Source organism: Scyliorhinus canicula, chromosome 1 (genome assembly GCF_902713615.1).
Source record: "Scyliorhinus canicula chromosome 1, sScyCan1.1, whole genome shotgun sequence".
In the NCBI taxonomy this organism is placed as follows: Eukaryota; Metazoa; Chordata; class Chondrichthyes; order Carcharhiniformes; family Scyliorhinidae; genus Scyliorhinus; species Scyliorhinus canicula.
Window position 1 is genome coordinate 295,175,621 of NC_052146.1, and position 17,090 is coordinate 295,192,710.

The 17,090-nt window shown below is 47.9% G+C and overlaps 1 protein-coding gene across 1 annotated transcript in view; it reads right to left on the reverse strand.

Annotated features, from left to right (window-relative positions):
* Positions 1 to 1,535: 1,535 nt before the first annotated feature.
* desi2 (desumoylating isopeptidase 2) overlaps positions 1,536 to 17,090 on the reverse strand; it is an 84,286-nt gene continuing 68,731 nt past the window's right edge. The window contains exon 5 of the mRNA XM_038815576.1: positions 1,536 to 4,953. Coding sequence (XP_038671504.1) covers positions 4,711 to 4,953 — 243 coding nt within the window. The 3' untranslated portion in view covers positions 1,536 to 4,710. The remainder of the gene's footprint in view (positions 4,954 to 17,090) is intronic.

Genomic DNA, 17,090 nt, shown 5'->3' on the forward strand with positions numbered 1-17,090 from the left:
CGGTTTCCTCCCACAGTCCAAAGATGTGCAGGTTAGGTGGACTGGCCATGCTAAATTGCCCTTAGTGTCCAAAAAGATTAGCTGGGGTTACGGGAAAAGGTTGGAGGTCTGGGCTTAAGTGGGGTGCTCTTTCCAAGGGCCGGTGCACTCGATGGGCCAAATGGCCTCCTTCTGCACTGTGAATTCTGTGATTGCAATGTTTCTGGAAATCCCCCACTGCATAATTAATGATCCCAGAATCGTGCAAATTCCTACTGGGCTCCGCAATGGGGAACACCCCCGGTTTCTACCCCGGAACTTAGGCCTGGAATGGAAAATCCTAGCCAAGGAGATCAAAACTGTACAGGGTACTCCAGATGTGGTCCCATCCATGCCCTGTTCAACTGTAGCAAAACTTCCATTCCCTTTGCAACAAGCACCAACTTCCCATTTGCATTCCTAATAACTTGCTGTACACCTGCCTACAAACATTTTGAGATTCATGTACCAGGACACCCAGCTCCTTCTGCACCAGGTGCTGCAATCTTCCTCCATTTAAATAATATATTGCTTTCCTATTATTCCTGCCAGTGGACAAGTTCATATTTTTCCACATTATTCTCCATCTGCCAATTTTTTGCCCACTCACATAACCTAGTTACATTGCTTTGTAGACTCTTTACCTCCTCTCGATAACTTATTTGCCATCTAGGAGTCATCAGCAAATTTAGCTGCCATACCTTTGGTCCCTTCAGCACACAGCACAGTCATTGATATAGATGGCAAATAGCGGAGGACCTAGCATTGATCCCCGTGGAACTCCACTGGTTACAGCTTGCCAATCCAAAAAATACCCATTTATCCCTACTCTCTGCTTCCTGTTAGCAAGTCAATCCTTTATGCATGCTAATATGTTATCTCTACACCATGAGACCTTATTTTGTGTAATAACTTTTAATGTGGACTGTATCAAATGCTGTTTGAAAATTCAAATACACATCTACAGGTTCTCCTTTATCTACCCAGCTTGTTGCTTCCTCAAAGTGCTCACCTAGCAATTCTGATGTCCGCCTCCTACCCTGTGTGAGGTTAAGGTGAAATAATTATAATACCTTTTTGCCACCCCAACAGAGATCAGCTAACATGCACAAGTTGGGCACAGATTCTGGAACCTCCTGCTCTATGGTGGGTTAGAACAAGATCTATCCAGTTGATTGCACACCTTATTTCACCTTCTGCATGCAAAGGACCTGCGAGAAAAGCTGAACTGCAACACCTTCGAGCTATGGGAATCAGCGAACAACTGTTGCAGTAGTGCACAACCTGGAATTGTGACAAATAAAGTCAAAATTAAAGATATCTAAACCCAACAGATATTCCAAAAGAAAGTGACCGGAATCCATGTGCTGAGGTGCAATAGTGCCCTGAGCAGTTCTTGCAATAATTGTCTCCTTTCACTATACACTCCATTGTAAGCAAGAAAGTTGCAGTTAACGTGGGTTGTTCACTCCAGAAATTGAAGTCTTTACAATAAAACAAGTTCAAAAGCCACCAAGTTTTAGAACAAACAGGTTTTTTTTAATGCTGCCATCACATTTTGTTCAAAAAAATAAAGTACAAGAACTACTTTCAAAGTTTGCAAAGTCAGTGATAGTAAAGGAACAGCTGCCTACCCTTTGCTTAAATTAGATACAACATGACATAATATTACATACAGCTACTGGAGTGGAAAATGTTACGAGGTATTTTGGATGAATTGACCTGGATCATCAATAGGTCCCTGTGTCACAATTAAAAGGCACCTCACAGAAGTACCCTGGCGATTGGGTACGTAAATTATTCTGTACCATCTAGGAGGCAGTGCTGTGTGAACATGTGCAACTTTTACACAAGATACAATCAGAGGCATACTGTGCCTGCGGGTCTCACTCAGTGAAGTAGCGCTATACAAGGCCAGAAGCAACATTCAGAGCATGCTGCACATGTACTTAACCCATTCAGTCCAGCGTTCAAATTTACACACGTCTTTGTGCATTCTTCTAAAGACCCAATTATATTCTTACCACATCACATAAATAATCCCAAAATAATTTTCTGGACATGTAGCTATTACCAATTTGGACCACTTTAACGTGGGGCCCAACCAGTCTTAGGCAGAGGCCACTTTTCCTGGCACCAGTGATGCTTTTGCAGCTGCATTGCTCTTATCCATTTATCTGGTAGACATCAGGTTTTGCTTCCTCCTGGTGTTGCTCAGTCACGACCCCTCCCTCACCCAAGTGGCCTGAAATATCATGGCAGATCCTCTCACTATGCAGATCAAGGAAACACAATAATGAAGTGGGAGGATCCCCATCTCAACACTGCTTTGAAACCAGACTATCACCAACAGTTCAGTTCTAGAGTGCAGGGGAGTCTGAAAAAGCCCTGGTTCTCAGGAGCCCATAATTCACTTGGATAGGTCACCTGCATAGGCGGAATTGTGCTCAAGATAGCGCAGTTCGGTGGAGATGGATATCAAATTTAGAGTTATAAAGTTGGTGGTGTCATCGCCAAAGTTTGTACCCAGTTCAATTAGAATGGCCTTTGGATAGTGCACTACTGGTCCTCAAAGGGTTAAAAGCATATGCAGGACTAACACCTGGTGTAAGGCAATTACAAACTTCTTTTCTTAGTAAAAATTAACCAAGAACCAGCCTCATATTGTTTATCTTTCTCCTATGATACACCCTGCCAAAACATTTCCTTACACTCCATTCCATCACTGAGTCAGTAGGCAAGTGTACCTCTAACAAACCTGTCAGTAGGAGGTCTGGTAGCTGAACTTCAGCTGAGTTAGTCTCCCATTTTGCTCTGCCTGCCACTCAGTTAATACTCAGGTAGAAACAGCAGAGATAGGGAACTCTTGAGTATGGTTAGCCACTGGACAATAGCCAGTGAAGTTGACAACAGTTGCATTGCTTGACAAAAGTTAGGCAGTGTTAGGAATACTATTGCATAGCAACACAACTCTGTCAGTCTCGGTCAGAATTAGACAAATTCAAACAATGACACACCGTTAACATCGGAAGATGGGAATATTTGGCAACTTTGCCAAGTAACTCCTCCAACCATACATTCTTGAGTGGCAACTCTTTTATCAAGTGTATTTTAACCGTCAAGCAGTTTTAATAAATATTACCCTCTTTTTGCAAAAGAACTCTTATGGGCTGGCTAGAAAGATCTGTTTGGCATGGTGGTACCCAAGGAGGATTCGTGTACACATGATTGCCAAGCACAGAAACACAATGTCCCTTTTAAGTCACCTTTATAAGTTTAGGATAGTCTGTAATACCCCATTTACAAACTCTCTAAGGCACACAACAGCGCAGAGTGTCAACCGCGTAGACAACCTGCTAACGGGTTGCTGAAACATATAGTGGTTTTCATTTTTTTTTAAACACGGAAAGGCAAGGAATGAGGGTTTGCACAAGCCTGGGACAGTTACATAATTCATCCTCAGAGCGGGTGGATAAGCACATGATCAAAATACCATTTCCTTAGAATACTGTCAATCGTTTCTGAAAAGTAAAACTCCCATAATGGATTCCCAACATTGTCAAAGGGATTTCATAATTAGAAAATGACATTGAACATTTTATCCCAAATTTCATGATTCACAATAGTCTAAGTGTACATTTTAAAGTGCTAATCCCTCCTACAACATAATTCAGTTAGAAAAGATTGGACAAGAGTTCCTACAGGTTTCAAAATTCCTCAAGGAGAAACTCTCGCCGCTGAAGTTTTAAACAGACTACGTACAAAATTAGCAGAATGAGGCATCCTGAACAGTACGAGTTGGTAGTAGGGTTTGTTTCATTTACCGGCCTATGCAGCTGAAGAGGTCTTTGATTCTCTGCCTCGAGAACAGAGTCACTAATTATTTCACTATTACAAACTCACTCACTGTTCATTGAGAATGCTGGTGAAAGGATTATTGCTCACTTGGATGTTTTGTACTCTGTCTGTGTACAGTAATAGCATTTTAACTTCAGATGTTGCAGACTGGTACAGTTTTGGAAGCATGCAAAAAATAGATTTTGTCACTAATGCATTCTTAGAAAAACTCAACTGAAAGGATTATTAAATAATGTGAAAGTCTGTTAACTGTGTATTATAATCAATCAGGGGGTGGTGGGGGGTTGAGGGAATGGGGAATGTGGAGTTAAGATTGCACCAGCGAAATGCGGCTCCGTTACTGTACTGGTCTACAACAGTTAGAGTGCTTTAAAAAACAGAAAATGACCAGTATTATCATTACAACAGGTTGTTAAGCACAGATCCCAGTTAAGGGTATTTGTAAACAATTATCCAAAATACTGTGTGTGTGTATATATATATATATAAATATATATATTTTTATATATATATATATATATATATTTATGTGTGTGCATGTGTATGTGTGTAGATATATATAGCTTTTAAAAGAAGTTCTTCACAGTGACCCCCTTCAAGCCATCAGAGAAGGAAAAAATAACATGGAATATCAACTACAAAACGTAACTTTGAGCATGGAACAAACATCAGGTAAAGTATTAAAAAGGAAATCAAAATGAGAAACTAGGATTTAGAATGTTCAGCACCCTGCAGAGCAGTTTCTAATGATTGTGATAATTACTCTTTTTTTTAAAACTTAAAAAAAAACTCAGTTGTATGTCTACAAAGTCAGTCTCAAGTCTCTGCGGAGGATCATAATTTGGTGTGGTGGCCCGAGGTGGGCAAAGTAGACCTAGAGTTCGATGCTGAAGCAGAGGTTGAAGCTGCTGCATCTTCCCCCTCCCCAAGCCCATCCTGCAACTCCTGGCTTACGCTGGTCTGCAGTGCCGCAGGGGTCAGCCATTCTTTCGGCAAGCAACTCTGGAGAAATGGAATACAGGAACTGAAGTGAGCCAGCCGGTTAACCCAGCGAGGAATCTCTTTTCCACAGAGGATCTGTCGGAAAAAGAAAAATAGAACGTTATTTTTCAGTAGATTCCAAATTAAATTTTCTTGACTGTAACAAATTTGGTTTAATTCCAGGGACAAATGCAAAGTCTTCTCAGGTTAGGTTGAGAACTGAGACAAATGCTTTTGTCCCGCAAATGTTCTACTCCACCTAACTTTCTGAAAAATACGCGGCTGCCCCTGCCTGCGCCAATGCTCAAGTAATTAGTCTTCCCATGTAACGTAGAGAGGAATATTTCAAGGTAAAGGGAAAGAGCAGAGTCAGCTTGCGCTCGTTAGCCCACTGGTGTGGACCTTAAGCACGAAAAAGGGACGCGAGAGCTCTGTAGCATTGAATGACTACAGATGTCGAGTTCATTATGGGGTGTATCACATCCAAGTCTGATGCTGTGCTTCAGCCACAGGCACTTGCTGTGTGGGTTGGCAGAGAGCAATCAGGAGTAGAAATCCAGCGCCTCTTTTCCTCTGCTGCTGTAGTGCTTCTGCTGCGACGCAGGATGAGATCAGCGAATCCAGTAGTCTAGGATGAAACATGGAATATTCTGGGTTTCTGCAGTGGGCAGTGCACTCGCTAATAGTGCCATCGCGGAGCTACATCAATATTTAATTAAACCCAGTTCAGGTCAACTAACTAGCAATTATGCTCAAAGGATCTTATTATCTTTGTACAGGCATTATATGCCTATCTATTTATATTATTGTAATTATCAAGACATGTGCTAAAAATCGTGGCTGAATTACATAACCAGGAACTTATGTTGACCTCGGCTCTGTGCCAGCACTCTTGGTTCTGTATCACAAGTTTTCAAGCTAAAGCCCCACACAGAGACTTCAGCACATATTGTTCAGTTTAATAACAGTTACTGGGCCATTCGCAATGAAGGTCACAGCAGGGAAAAATAAGTAAACATTAACGGCATTAGAGTTTATCCGTATGCACAAAACAGTCAAAATAGGATAGAAAAATTAATGGCACAAATGGAGATAAATGGGTTTGATCTAGCAGGCATTACATGAAGTGGCTTCAGGGTGACCAAGGTTGGGAATTAAATATTTCAATACACAGGGCATTTAGAGGAAAATGTACAAAATGGAAAAAAAGAGGTAGTCCCAATAATAAAGGATGAGATAAAGGCATGAGATAGAAAGGATATTAGGTACCGAAAGGAAGGATGCTATGGAGTAACAAGGGCGGAAAACATTTATAGGCGGTTAGAGCGCGTGTAAATTTTAAAATTCATTCATGGGATGTGGGCGTCACTGGCTGGGCCAGCATTTTTGCCCATCCCTAATTGCCCATCCCTAATTGCCCTTGCACTGAGTGGCTTGCTAGGCCATTGCAGAGGGCAGTTCAGAGTCAACCACATTGCTGTAGGTCTGGAGTCACATGTAACCTAGACCAGGTAAGGATGGCAGATTTCCTTCGCTAAAGGACATTACTGAACTCAGATGGGTTTTCCACGACGATGGTTTCGTGAACCCTGATCCCTAGAACATTATCCTGGTTCTCAGGATTACTAAGTCCAGTGAAAATACCACTGTGCGACTGCCCCCCCCCCCCCCCCCCCCCCCCTCGGTGTAATGCAAGGATTGCGGGGGATTTCATACAGACCCTGCAAACCAAATTAACAAAAGTAGCTTGGAGGATGAGTTCATGGAATGAATTGCCAAAAGTTTTCTAGAACAATACGACGAGAAACCAAGTAGAAAACAGACTATTTAAGATCTAGTATTGTGTAATCATAGAATAGAATTTACAGTGCAGAAGGAAGCCATTCAGCCCATCGAGTCTACACCGGCCCCTGAAAGAGCACCCTACCCAAACCCACACCTCCACCCTACCCCTGTAACGCAGCAACCCCACCTAACCTTTTGGACTCAAAGGGGCAATTTAGCAGGGCCTATCCACCAAAGCTGCATATCTTCAGACTGTTGGGAGAAAACGTTAGTCGATATTAAAAAAGGCTTTGTTCTCGGGAAAAGTAAACTTCAATTGGGTGGCAATGGGTTTTAATGCTTTGACCCATTTCCCCGTTGCATAGAAAGAGAAGGAGGGCTGTGTGGAGTGGCAAACTGCATTGGAATTGCATTGTCAACCATTGAATGATACGTAATTAGATTACAAAATTAGCGCTGGACTCTTGAACGTGCGGCTCCTTCACTGCTTGTACTTCTCGATATGCTCCCGTGCAATAATCAGTCTCTGGATCTGAGCAGTGCCTTCGTAGATCTGGTAGATCTAGAGAAAGGATGAATTAGTAACCTTATGGTGAAGGAACCTCTGGGGAAAAGTGATCATAATATGGTTGAATTTCATATTAAGTTTGAGGGTAACATGGTTAAGTGTAAAATAGGAGAGTGTAGAATATAAGCAAACATGGTGGTATGAGGGAGAGTTGGTTAAGGCAGATATGCCAATAAATAAGTAATGACAAATATTAAAATAAATTCCACAAATAAAAATTCCCTTGAGGCATAAATCTCAACTGGCAAAGTGGCACAGCCATGGCTACCAACAGAAGTTAAGGATAGTATTAGATGAAAAGAATCTTGCAATACTCTCACAGCCTGAAAGGGTGAAAGAGGGGGGAAACCTCACAACATTTAAGAAGCATTTAGATGAGCACTTTAAACGCCACAGCACGCAAGGCTACAGAACAAGTGCTGGAAAATGGAGTTAGAATAGATAAGTGCTTAATGGCCGGCGTGGATCAATGGCCCGAAGGACATCTTTCTGTACTGCAAAACTCTTCCAAGAGTTGCAAGTCTGAGTATTCTTTCAAAAGGTCAACAGAGGATAATCTAAATAAATTAATGGAATAAGAAAATACAATGAATATAAACTAGTAAGAAACACAAAAACAAATTGTGACCACATTTACATGTATGGAAAAAAGACTGGATTAGTGAAAGTAAAGGTGGATCCCATAGGGGCAGGGTCAGGATAAAATAATAGCGAATAAAGAAATGACAGATATTCAACAAATGGTATGGGTCTGCCTTCACATTAGAGAATACAAAGAACATGTTCAAAATTGTGGGGAAATCATGGGGCTAGTCAGAGTGAGAAAGCAAAGCAGTTATTAATAAAGAAAACATTAATGGAACTAAAAGCTGACAAGTCCCAAAGACTTGATAGCCTACACCCATGGATTTTAAAAGAAGTGGCAGCAGGGATAGAGGATGCATTTGTTTGATCTTCCACAACTTCCTAGATTCTAGAATGGCCCCCCTGGATTGCAAGGTAGGAAATGTAACCCTGCTGTTCAAGAAATGAGGGAGGGGCAAAATAGGGAACCACAGGTAGCCTGACATCAATTGTCTGCGAACTGAACTTGGCGACGCTATCTTATAGTCCCCAGGAGTTTCGTGCCCTTCTGGGCGGACCCCGGACTTGGTCCCAATTAATTGGACCACGTCCCAATTGTTCCTATTGATTTTCTCCAATACCGGAGGTGTTCCCTGATCGTTGGGCGGGCCCTATGTGGCCGTTGGCCTGCTTTGTTTTAGCTCCCACTGGCGCCGGGGAGTCTGTCCTGGTCTCGATTGTTTCAATGTTTATTTTTGTTCCTGGAGATAGCTCATTAATATGTTAATGGATATTGGTTTCAGTTCTGTCTGGGTTCTGCAAATCTTAATACACAGGAAACCTTGCACCTGCTTGTTTTCTCTGGTGTTGTCCGTTTTTCCCTGCACTCCTTGCGAGCGTCCATTTTGAATCGGGACGTGGCCACCCCAGGTGGCTACAAGTGTTACAGGAATGAGCCAAAGCTCTTCAGCCTCAGACAGGTAGGCTTCAACAGAATAAAGTAAACTTAAAATAGGACTTCTAGATATTGAGGTAGGACAGCGACCCAGCACAATTATCCCCTCCATCTGCTTTTCCTCAAATGCTAGCTTGCTGCAGTCAGATGGTCATGGGCTCAAGCAGCTACCTTAAGAACACGTTAGTCACAAATCTTTACTATTGGCAGCAACAAACTCCAATTTGCATCTGACTGATCCAACGCAAACTTGGCTTCAGAAAAGTTGTGTGTTCAAACAGTGATTCATACTGGGGGAAAAGGCTTCAAGCCAAGAACTACCGGATGCTTAGTCATTATAGTGCTTGCTGCAGCATGCGCCAGCACAGACACAATAATGTGTGTGGTGGAAAAGACTAATCAACAAGCTAGTCTTTAGATAGTTTTCAGGTGAAATAGCAAAGCAATAATTATTTTTACATCTCAAGCTGAACTGCGTTATTTTAGTCAGTACATCAAATAAATCTTTGTTGGGACGCAGTATTCCTGATATATGTGTTAGAATTATTTTAGACTTCCGGTAGCGGCAATGAACAGCTGAGCCGCACGTTCGGAGGCTCCCGGAGAAAACGGACTTTGGGGCTTTTCTTAAAGGCCCCCAACGGAGCTTGTGAGGCGAATCCCGGCGTGGGAAGAGGCCAGGAGTCGCCCTAGAGGTCCCATGGTGGAGACCAGGAGCGGGGCAGGGAGAGAGTCGACGGAAAAAACACCCAGAAAAAAAATCGGGACCCGAAAAACAAAATGGCGGCCGGCGAAAGTTTTGAAGAGTTGAAGAAGTGGGTCGAGACGACTCTGCTGCGCTGCTTCCAGGAGATGAAAGTGGAGCTGCTGGAGTCCATCAAGGTAACCAACAGGGAACTGATGGAGACCCAGGCAGCCCAGGGGGCTGCGATCCGGGAGCTGCAGCAGCAAGCCGCCGAGAGGGAGGACGAGGTCGCGGCCGTGGTGGGGAAGGTGGAGGTGCACGAGGCGCTTCATAAAAAATGGCAGGAGCGGTTCGAGGAGTTGGACAACCGGTCGAGGAGGAAGGATTTACGGATCCTGGGCCTCACGGAGGGGCTGGAGGGGTCGGACCTAGCGGCCTATGTGGTGACGATGCTGAACACGTTGATGGGGGCTGGGTCCTTCCAGGGGCCCCTGGAGTTGGAGGAGGCCCACAGAATTCTGGCTAGGAGGCCCAAGCCGAACGAGCCGCCGCGGGCGGTGTTGGTGAGGTTCCACCGGTTCGTGGATCGTGAGTGTGTGCTCCGGTGGGCCAAGAAGGGAAAACACGGAGGTGCGGATCTTCCAGGACTGGAGTGCGGAGGTGGCGAGGCGGAGGGCCGGGTTTAACCGGACGAAGGCGGTGCTCCACAGTCGGAAGGTGAAATTTGGAATGCTGCAGCCGGCGCGTCTGTGGGTCACCTACAAGGATCGGCACCACTATTTTGAGTCCCCGGAGGAGGCGTGGGCCTTCGTGCAAGCCGAGAAACTGGACACAAACTGAGGGTCCCCGGAGGGGGGGATGCTGTAGAATACTGTATTTATTTATACTGTATGTGTATTTGCGGGGTTTAGGGTATGAGGTGGGGTGGCCATAGGGTGGGTGGGGTGAGGCCGTACGGGTGTTTTCTTTAAGGGTTTTCTAGCAGGAGCTGGGTGGACGGGTTTGGACTGAGGGGTAAACGGGGTGTTTGGGGAGCTGGTGGGGGGGACTGATAATGGGAGTGGCCCTGGAGGAGGTGAGGCCCGGCAGGGCGAAAGCGCGGGCTTTCTGCGGGGTCCCGTGCTGGGAGAGGGAGGGGGCGGGGTCTGCTTCTCTCGCGCAGGAGCGGGGGAGGGTGGACTGGTTGATGGGCACTTTGGAGGATGGGCAGTCCCAAGTTGGGAGGAGCCGAAAGCAGGGCGGGAGCCGCCGGGGTCAGCAGAAGATAGCTGGCTCACGGGAGTGCTGTAGAGTGGGGGGGCGCGGCTAGGAGGGGCCCTAGCCTTGGGGGGGGGGGTTACCGGGTTGCTGCTGAAACGGTCAAGAAGGAGCTGGAGGATGCGGGGGGTGCTGGAGGGGGGGCGGTGCCGCCGTGGGAAACTGGAAGAGCGTGGGACGCTGGCCGGGGGTGGGCAAGGGAGGGGGTATGGCTAACCGGCAGGGGAAGGGGGCAGGGAGCCCGCGGATCCGGCTGATAACCTGGAATGTGAGGGGGCTGAATGGGCCGGTCAAGAGGGCCCGAGTAGTTGCGCACCTGAAGGGGCTGAAGGTGGATGTGGCCATGCTCCAGGAGACACACCTGAGAATGGTGGACCAGGTCCGGCTGAGAAAGGGGTGGGTGGGCCAGGTATTCCACTCAGGGCTGGACGAGAAGAAGAAGGGGGTGGCGATCCTGGTGGGGAAGGTGGTGTCGTTTGAGGCGTTGAAGGTGGTGGCTGACAGTGGCGGGAGGTACGTGATGGTGAGTGGCAAGCTGCAGGGGAAGCGGGTAGTGTTGGTGAATGTTTATGCCCCAAATTGGGACGACGGGGTTCATGTGGCGTATGCTGGGCCGCATTCCGGACCTGGAGGCGGGGGGCCTGATCATGGTGGGAGACTTTAACACTGTGCTGGATCCCCCACTGGATCGATCCAAGTCCCGGACGGGTAGGAGGTCGGCGGCGGCTAAGGAGATTTATGGACCAGATTGGGGGGGTGGACCCTTGGAGGCTTGCGAGGCCAAGGGCCAGGGAATACTCATTTTTCTCCGTTGTACATAAGGCCTACTCGAGGATTGACTTTTTTGTCCTGAGCAGGGGGCTGGTGACAAGGGTGGAGGAAGTGGAATACTCCGCCATTGCCATTTCGGATCATGACCCGCACTGGATGGACCTCGGGCTGGGGGAAGAGAGGGACCAACGTCCGCTCTGGCGCATGGAGGTGGGGCTGCTGGCAGAGGAGGAGGTGGCCGGGAGGGTCCGGGGGTGTATTGAGAGATACCTCGAGGCCAATGATAACGGGGAGGTTCGAGTGGGGACGGTCTGGGAGGCATTGAAGGCGGTGATGAGGGGGGAATTGATCTCCATCCGAACCCATAGGGAGAGGGGGGAGCAGAGGGAAAGGGAAAGACTGATAGGGGAGATGGTGCAGGTGGATAGGAGATATGCGGAGGCCCCAGAGGAGGGATTGCTGGGGGAGAGGCGTAGCCTTCAGGCCAGATTTGACCTACTGACGACTAGAAAGGCGGAAGCTCAGTGGAGGAAAGCACAGGGGGCGGTGTATGAACACGGGGAGAAGGCGAGCAGGATGCTGACGCACCAGCTCCGGAAGCGAGACGCGGCCAGGGAGATTGGGGGAGTGAGGGATAGTGCCGGGAAGGTGGTGCGGAGGGGGGTAGAGGTCAATGGGGTCTTCAGGGACTTCTATGGGGAACTGTACCGGTCTGAGCCCCCGGTGGAGGAGGGTGGAATGGGGCGCTTCCTGGACAGGTTGCGTTTCCCGAGGGTGGAAGAGGAGCAGGTGGAGGGACTAGGGGCGCCGATCGAGTTGGAGGAGGTGGTCAAAGGGACAGGGAGCATGCAGTCGGGGAAGGCACCGGGGCCGGACGGGTTTCCGGCGGAATTCTATAAAAAGTATTTGGACCTGTTGGGCCCTCTGTTGGTCCGGGGGGCCTTGCCACCAACTATGTCGCGGGCGCTGATTTCCTTGATCCTGAAGCGGAACAAGGACCCTATGCAGTGTGGATCATAGAGGCCGATTTTGTTGCTGAACGCCGACGCTAAGCTGCTGGCAAAGATCCTGGCCACTAGAATAGAGGATTGTGTGCCGGGGGTCATACATGAGGACCAGACGGGGTTTGTGAAGGGAAGGCAGCTGAACACAAATGTGCGAAGACTCCTCAATGTCATTATGATGCCGGCGGTGGAAGGGGAGGCGGAGATAGTGGTGGCGTTGGACGCGGAGAAGGCCTTCGATAGGGTGGAGTGGGAGTACTTGTGGGAGGTGTTGGAGAGGTTCGGGTTTGGGGTGGGGTTTATTCGGTGGATGAGGCTGCTTTATGAGGCCCCGATGTCAAGTGTAGCCACGAATAGGAGGAGGTCGGAGTACTTTCGGCTGCATCAGGGGACGAGACAGGGGTGCCCCCTGTCCCCCTTGTTCTTCGCGTTGGCAATTGAGCCCCTGGCCATGGCATTGAGGGAGTCAGGGAACTGGAGGGGCCTGGTGCGAGGTGGGGAGGAGCATCGAGTGTCACTGTACGCGGACGACCTGCTGCTATATGTGGCGGACCCGGTGGGGGGGGGATGCCGGAGGTGATGAGGATCCTTGGGGAATTCGGGGTTTCTCGGGGTATAAGTTGAACCTGGGCAAGAGCGAGGTGTTTGTGGTGCACCCGGGGGATCAAGAGGAGGGGATTGGTAGGCTCCCACTGAAGCAGGCAGGGAAGAGCTTCAGGTACCTAGGGGTCCAGGTGGCTGGGAGTTGGGGGGCCCTGCACAAGCTCAACCTCACAAGGTTGGTGGAGCAGATGCAGGAGGAGTTTAAGAGGTGGGATATGTTACCGCTGTCACTGGCGGGGAGGGTGCAGTCCGTCAAGATGACAGTGCTCCCGAGGTTCTTGTTCTTGTTCCAGTGCCTCCCCATCTTTATCCCAAAGGCCTTTTTTAGGAGGGTCAACAGCAGTATTACGGGATTTGTGTGGGCGCATGGGACTCCAAGGGTTCGAAGAGTGTTCCTGGAACGAGGCAGGGATAGGGGGGGGGGGGGGCTGGCATTGCCCAACCTCTGTGGGTACTACTGGGCAGCCAACGCAGCGATGGTGCGTAAGTGGGTAATGGACGAGGAAGGGGCAGCATGGAAGAGGATAGAGGTGGCGTCTTGTGTGGGCACGAGCCTGGAGGCGCTGGTAACGGCGCCGTTGCCGCTCCCTCCAACGAGGTATGCCACGAGCCCGGTGGTGGCGGCTACCCTCAAAATTTGGGGGCAGTGGAGACGGCACAGAGGAGAAATGGGGGCTCGATGGAGGCCCCGATACGGGGGAACCATCGGTTCGTCCCAGGGAGCATTGATGGCGGATTTCTGAGCTGGCACAGGGCAGGGGTTCGCGAGCTTGGGGGAGTTAGAGGGGAAGTTTGGGCTCCCCCGGGGAGCAGGTTTAGGTACATCCAGGTGAGGGCGTTTGCCAGGCAGCAGGTGGAGGGGTTCCCCTTGCTGCCCCCACGGGGGGTGCGGGATAGGGTGCTCTCGGGGGTGTGGGTTGGAGGAGGGAGGATTTTGGACATATACCAGGTAATGCTGGAGGTAGACGAGGCCTCGGTGGAGGAACTGAAGGGGAAATGGGAAGAGGAGCTGGGTGAGGAGATTGAGGAGGGGACATGGGCGGATGCCCTGGAGAGAGTGAATTCCTCCTCCTCCTGTGCGAGGCTTAGCCTCATACAGTTCAAGGTGCTGCATAGGGCCCACATGACGGGGACAAGGATGAGTAGGTTCTTCGGGGGCGAGGACAGGTGTGCTAGGTGCTCGGGGAGCCCAGCGAACCACGCCCATATGTTTTGGGCATGCCCAGCGTTGGGGGAGTTTTGGAAGGGGGTAGCAAAGACGGTGTCGAGGGTGGTGGGGTCCAGGGTCGAGCCAGGCTGGGGACTCGCAATTTTTGGGGTGGCAGTGGAGCCGGGAGTGCAGGAGGCGATAGAGGCCGGGGTCCTGGCCTTTGCGTCTCTAGTAGCCCGGCGGAGGATCTTGCTTCAATGGAAGGATGCGAGGCCCCCAAGCGTGGAGGCCTGGATCTCGGATATGGCGGGGTTCATTAACTTGGAGAGGGTGAAATTTGCCCTGAGGGGATCAGTACAAGGGTTTTTCAGGTGGTGGCATTCGTTTCTGGACTTCCTGGTGGAACGGTAGGGAAATAGGCCGACAGCAGCAGCAGCCCGGGGGGGGGGGGGGGGGGGGAGGATTGGGGGGAGGGAGAACTGTGCACATGGGTTTGTGGAGGGTGCTATCTCCCTCTTGTTTGTTTTTTTCACTCCTTTTCTTTTTCTTTCTTTGTTGTTTTTTCTTTTTGTTTGAAGTTGCTATTGAAGCTGGGGGGGTATTGTTCATGGGGTGTTACCGCGGTTGTATGGTAATAGAGCTAAGATGTTTAGATTTTGTATTCTATTTTGCAATTTAATTTCAATAAAAATTATTTTTAAAAAAAAAGAATTATTTTAATAGGTTTTTGGTATTTGACACACCATTGCCTGATCATTGTCCCCCTGGGTATCAATAAAGCCATTGTTTTCAACCATTTACCAGGAGCTAAGTGTAGCCTAACGTGATTGCCTTCCCACGGAAGAGAATGCCTAATTTACGGCTCTTTCAATGACCAGATTCAAAGACTCTGTAGGCACAAGTCACATTATTCGAGTGATAGTAACACACGCCAACATCAGCAAAGCTGACACCAGATATTTGCCATTGGGATTTAATTATCTGAAATCATGGATTGCATAAAGGAAAACACACATAACTTGCATTTATACAGATCTTCAGGATGTTCCAAGTGGCTGATAGATAATAATCACCTTAAAAGTACAATCACTGTTATTCCTGGGGGGGAAATGCAGCAGCTAATCCGAACACAAGGTCCAACAGGATTTCATGTTAGTTGAGGGAAGGATTTTCGCCAAAATACTTTGAATAGTGTCATGGATACTTTAATACCCAACTCAAGAGGCAGATAAAGGTTCAATTTAACATCTCATCTAAAAGCCAATATAGCATTCAATCAAAATTGCACCGATTTTAGACTCCTTTGCATCCTTCTTTCAACTCCACATTCAGCTTCAAGGCCTACAACTGTTTTGACGCTACATTCCGGAAAACTCTCTCTACATCACTTGACTGGTCAGGTGTTTTGGAATGTCTTGCTCGAAATGCTGTGCAAAAGCAAATTGATGCTGTAACGTCAGTCTAATTTTTGCACCATTCCTGGGCAAGCCACCAACTGAGCCAAGATAATACTTGCATTACAAAAAAAAAGAGAAAAGGGGATTACAAATGTACCAATCGGGTACAAATTGACAAAGCAGTCTAGAAGAGCTGCGTGCCTACTCCATGCAGAGCTACATAAAAACAGGGTAAATCAGTGTTTTTCAAAATCCTTTTTCCCGGAACCCACTTTTACCAACCAGCTGATGTTTCGCGACCCATGCCGGCCGATCTTCACGACTCACTATTACTTCTTACCTTTAATGCAACAGGTGGGCATGCTTGCTCCTCACGATCTCACTTACTTTCAATGTTACATTTCTGCTAAGAACTTCAACTGACGATTTACGTTCTCGCTTCAGCCTTCGAAAAGAAATCACGAGGTTTGTCCTCAATCTCGCCATGTTTGGTCTTCAAATGCCTTTGAAGTTTTGAGGGTTTTAAACTTTCATTTTCCAGTACTTGCTGCATTTAACACACATGGGTTTTGCATCGGCAAAATTAACCATGCCGTACCGCAATAAATCTTTATGCCGCCTTGTTCCCGATTTCAGTTTCTTATTGGTTGGTTCACCAGAGGCACTGGAGCTCTGGATACAGCGCACACCTTCACTACTTTGTCTGCCATAGACTCGCCTGAGGAAGCTCCCTTGAGCTGATTCAGTTGTGAGATCCTGGTCTCTTTGGGTCTCTGGCCCTTTTTCCTTTTAATTAAAAATGATCCATCTTCAGTTCTTCACACAGTCCTGTTGCTTGCTCGCTGCAAGGTACAAAGTGGAGGAATCTCTGCTCTGTGATTGCGAACCCAGAGCACGTGACGTCAGTGTACGGGGTGTGTGACCTGCTCTCTATCGCCGCTTCTAGCAGGAAGAATCCATCATTTAAAACCAAACCAAGGCCCTGGGATAGCGTGCTGACGTCAGGAGGCAGTGGTATGCCCCACTAGGCTCCGGGCCTACCCACTCCTAGATCTGGCTGAGGGGGTACGCATGGCGACATTCTCGAAAGGCGGTCGCGACAGCATTTTTAAAAGTCGGTTGCAGCTGCCGGGCACTTCTTCCCACGACCGATCGCTCCGCGACCTTCCCGACACCCGTCTATGACCCTCAGTTTGAAAATGTAAATTACCAAGTATAAATATATTGCCAGTTATTTTCCAAAACCTTAAAGAATGCACTGTTTTCTGGCTTTTCATCTGGAGCCAAGCCACATTTCAATCCTCAAGATTCTGTTGTGGAACAAAAGACTGCAAGGGATTTATTTTGGTTACACAAGACTTTGAAATTCTTTTTGCAAACCCAGCTGTGTCTCAATTGCTAGTGTTATGCAGTGTTATGAAGTTAGTGTAGCAACTTCCAGTTTAAAATTCCAATGCTATAATAATTACAAGGCAAAGTAAAAGCTTAGCAAAA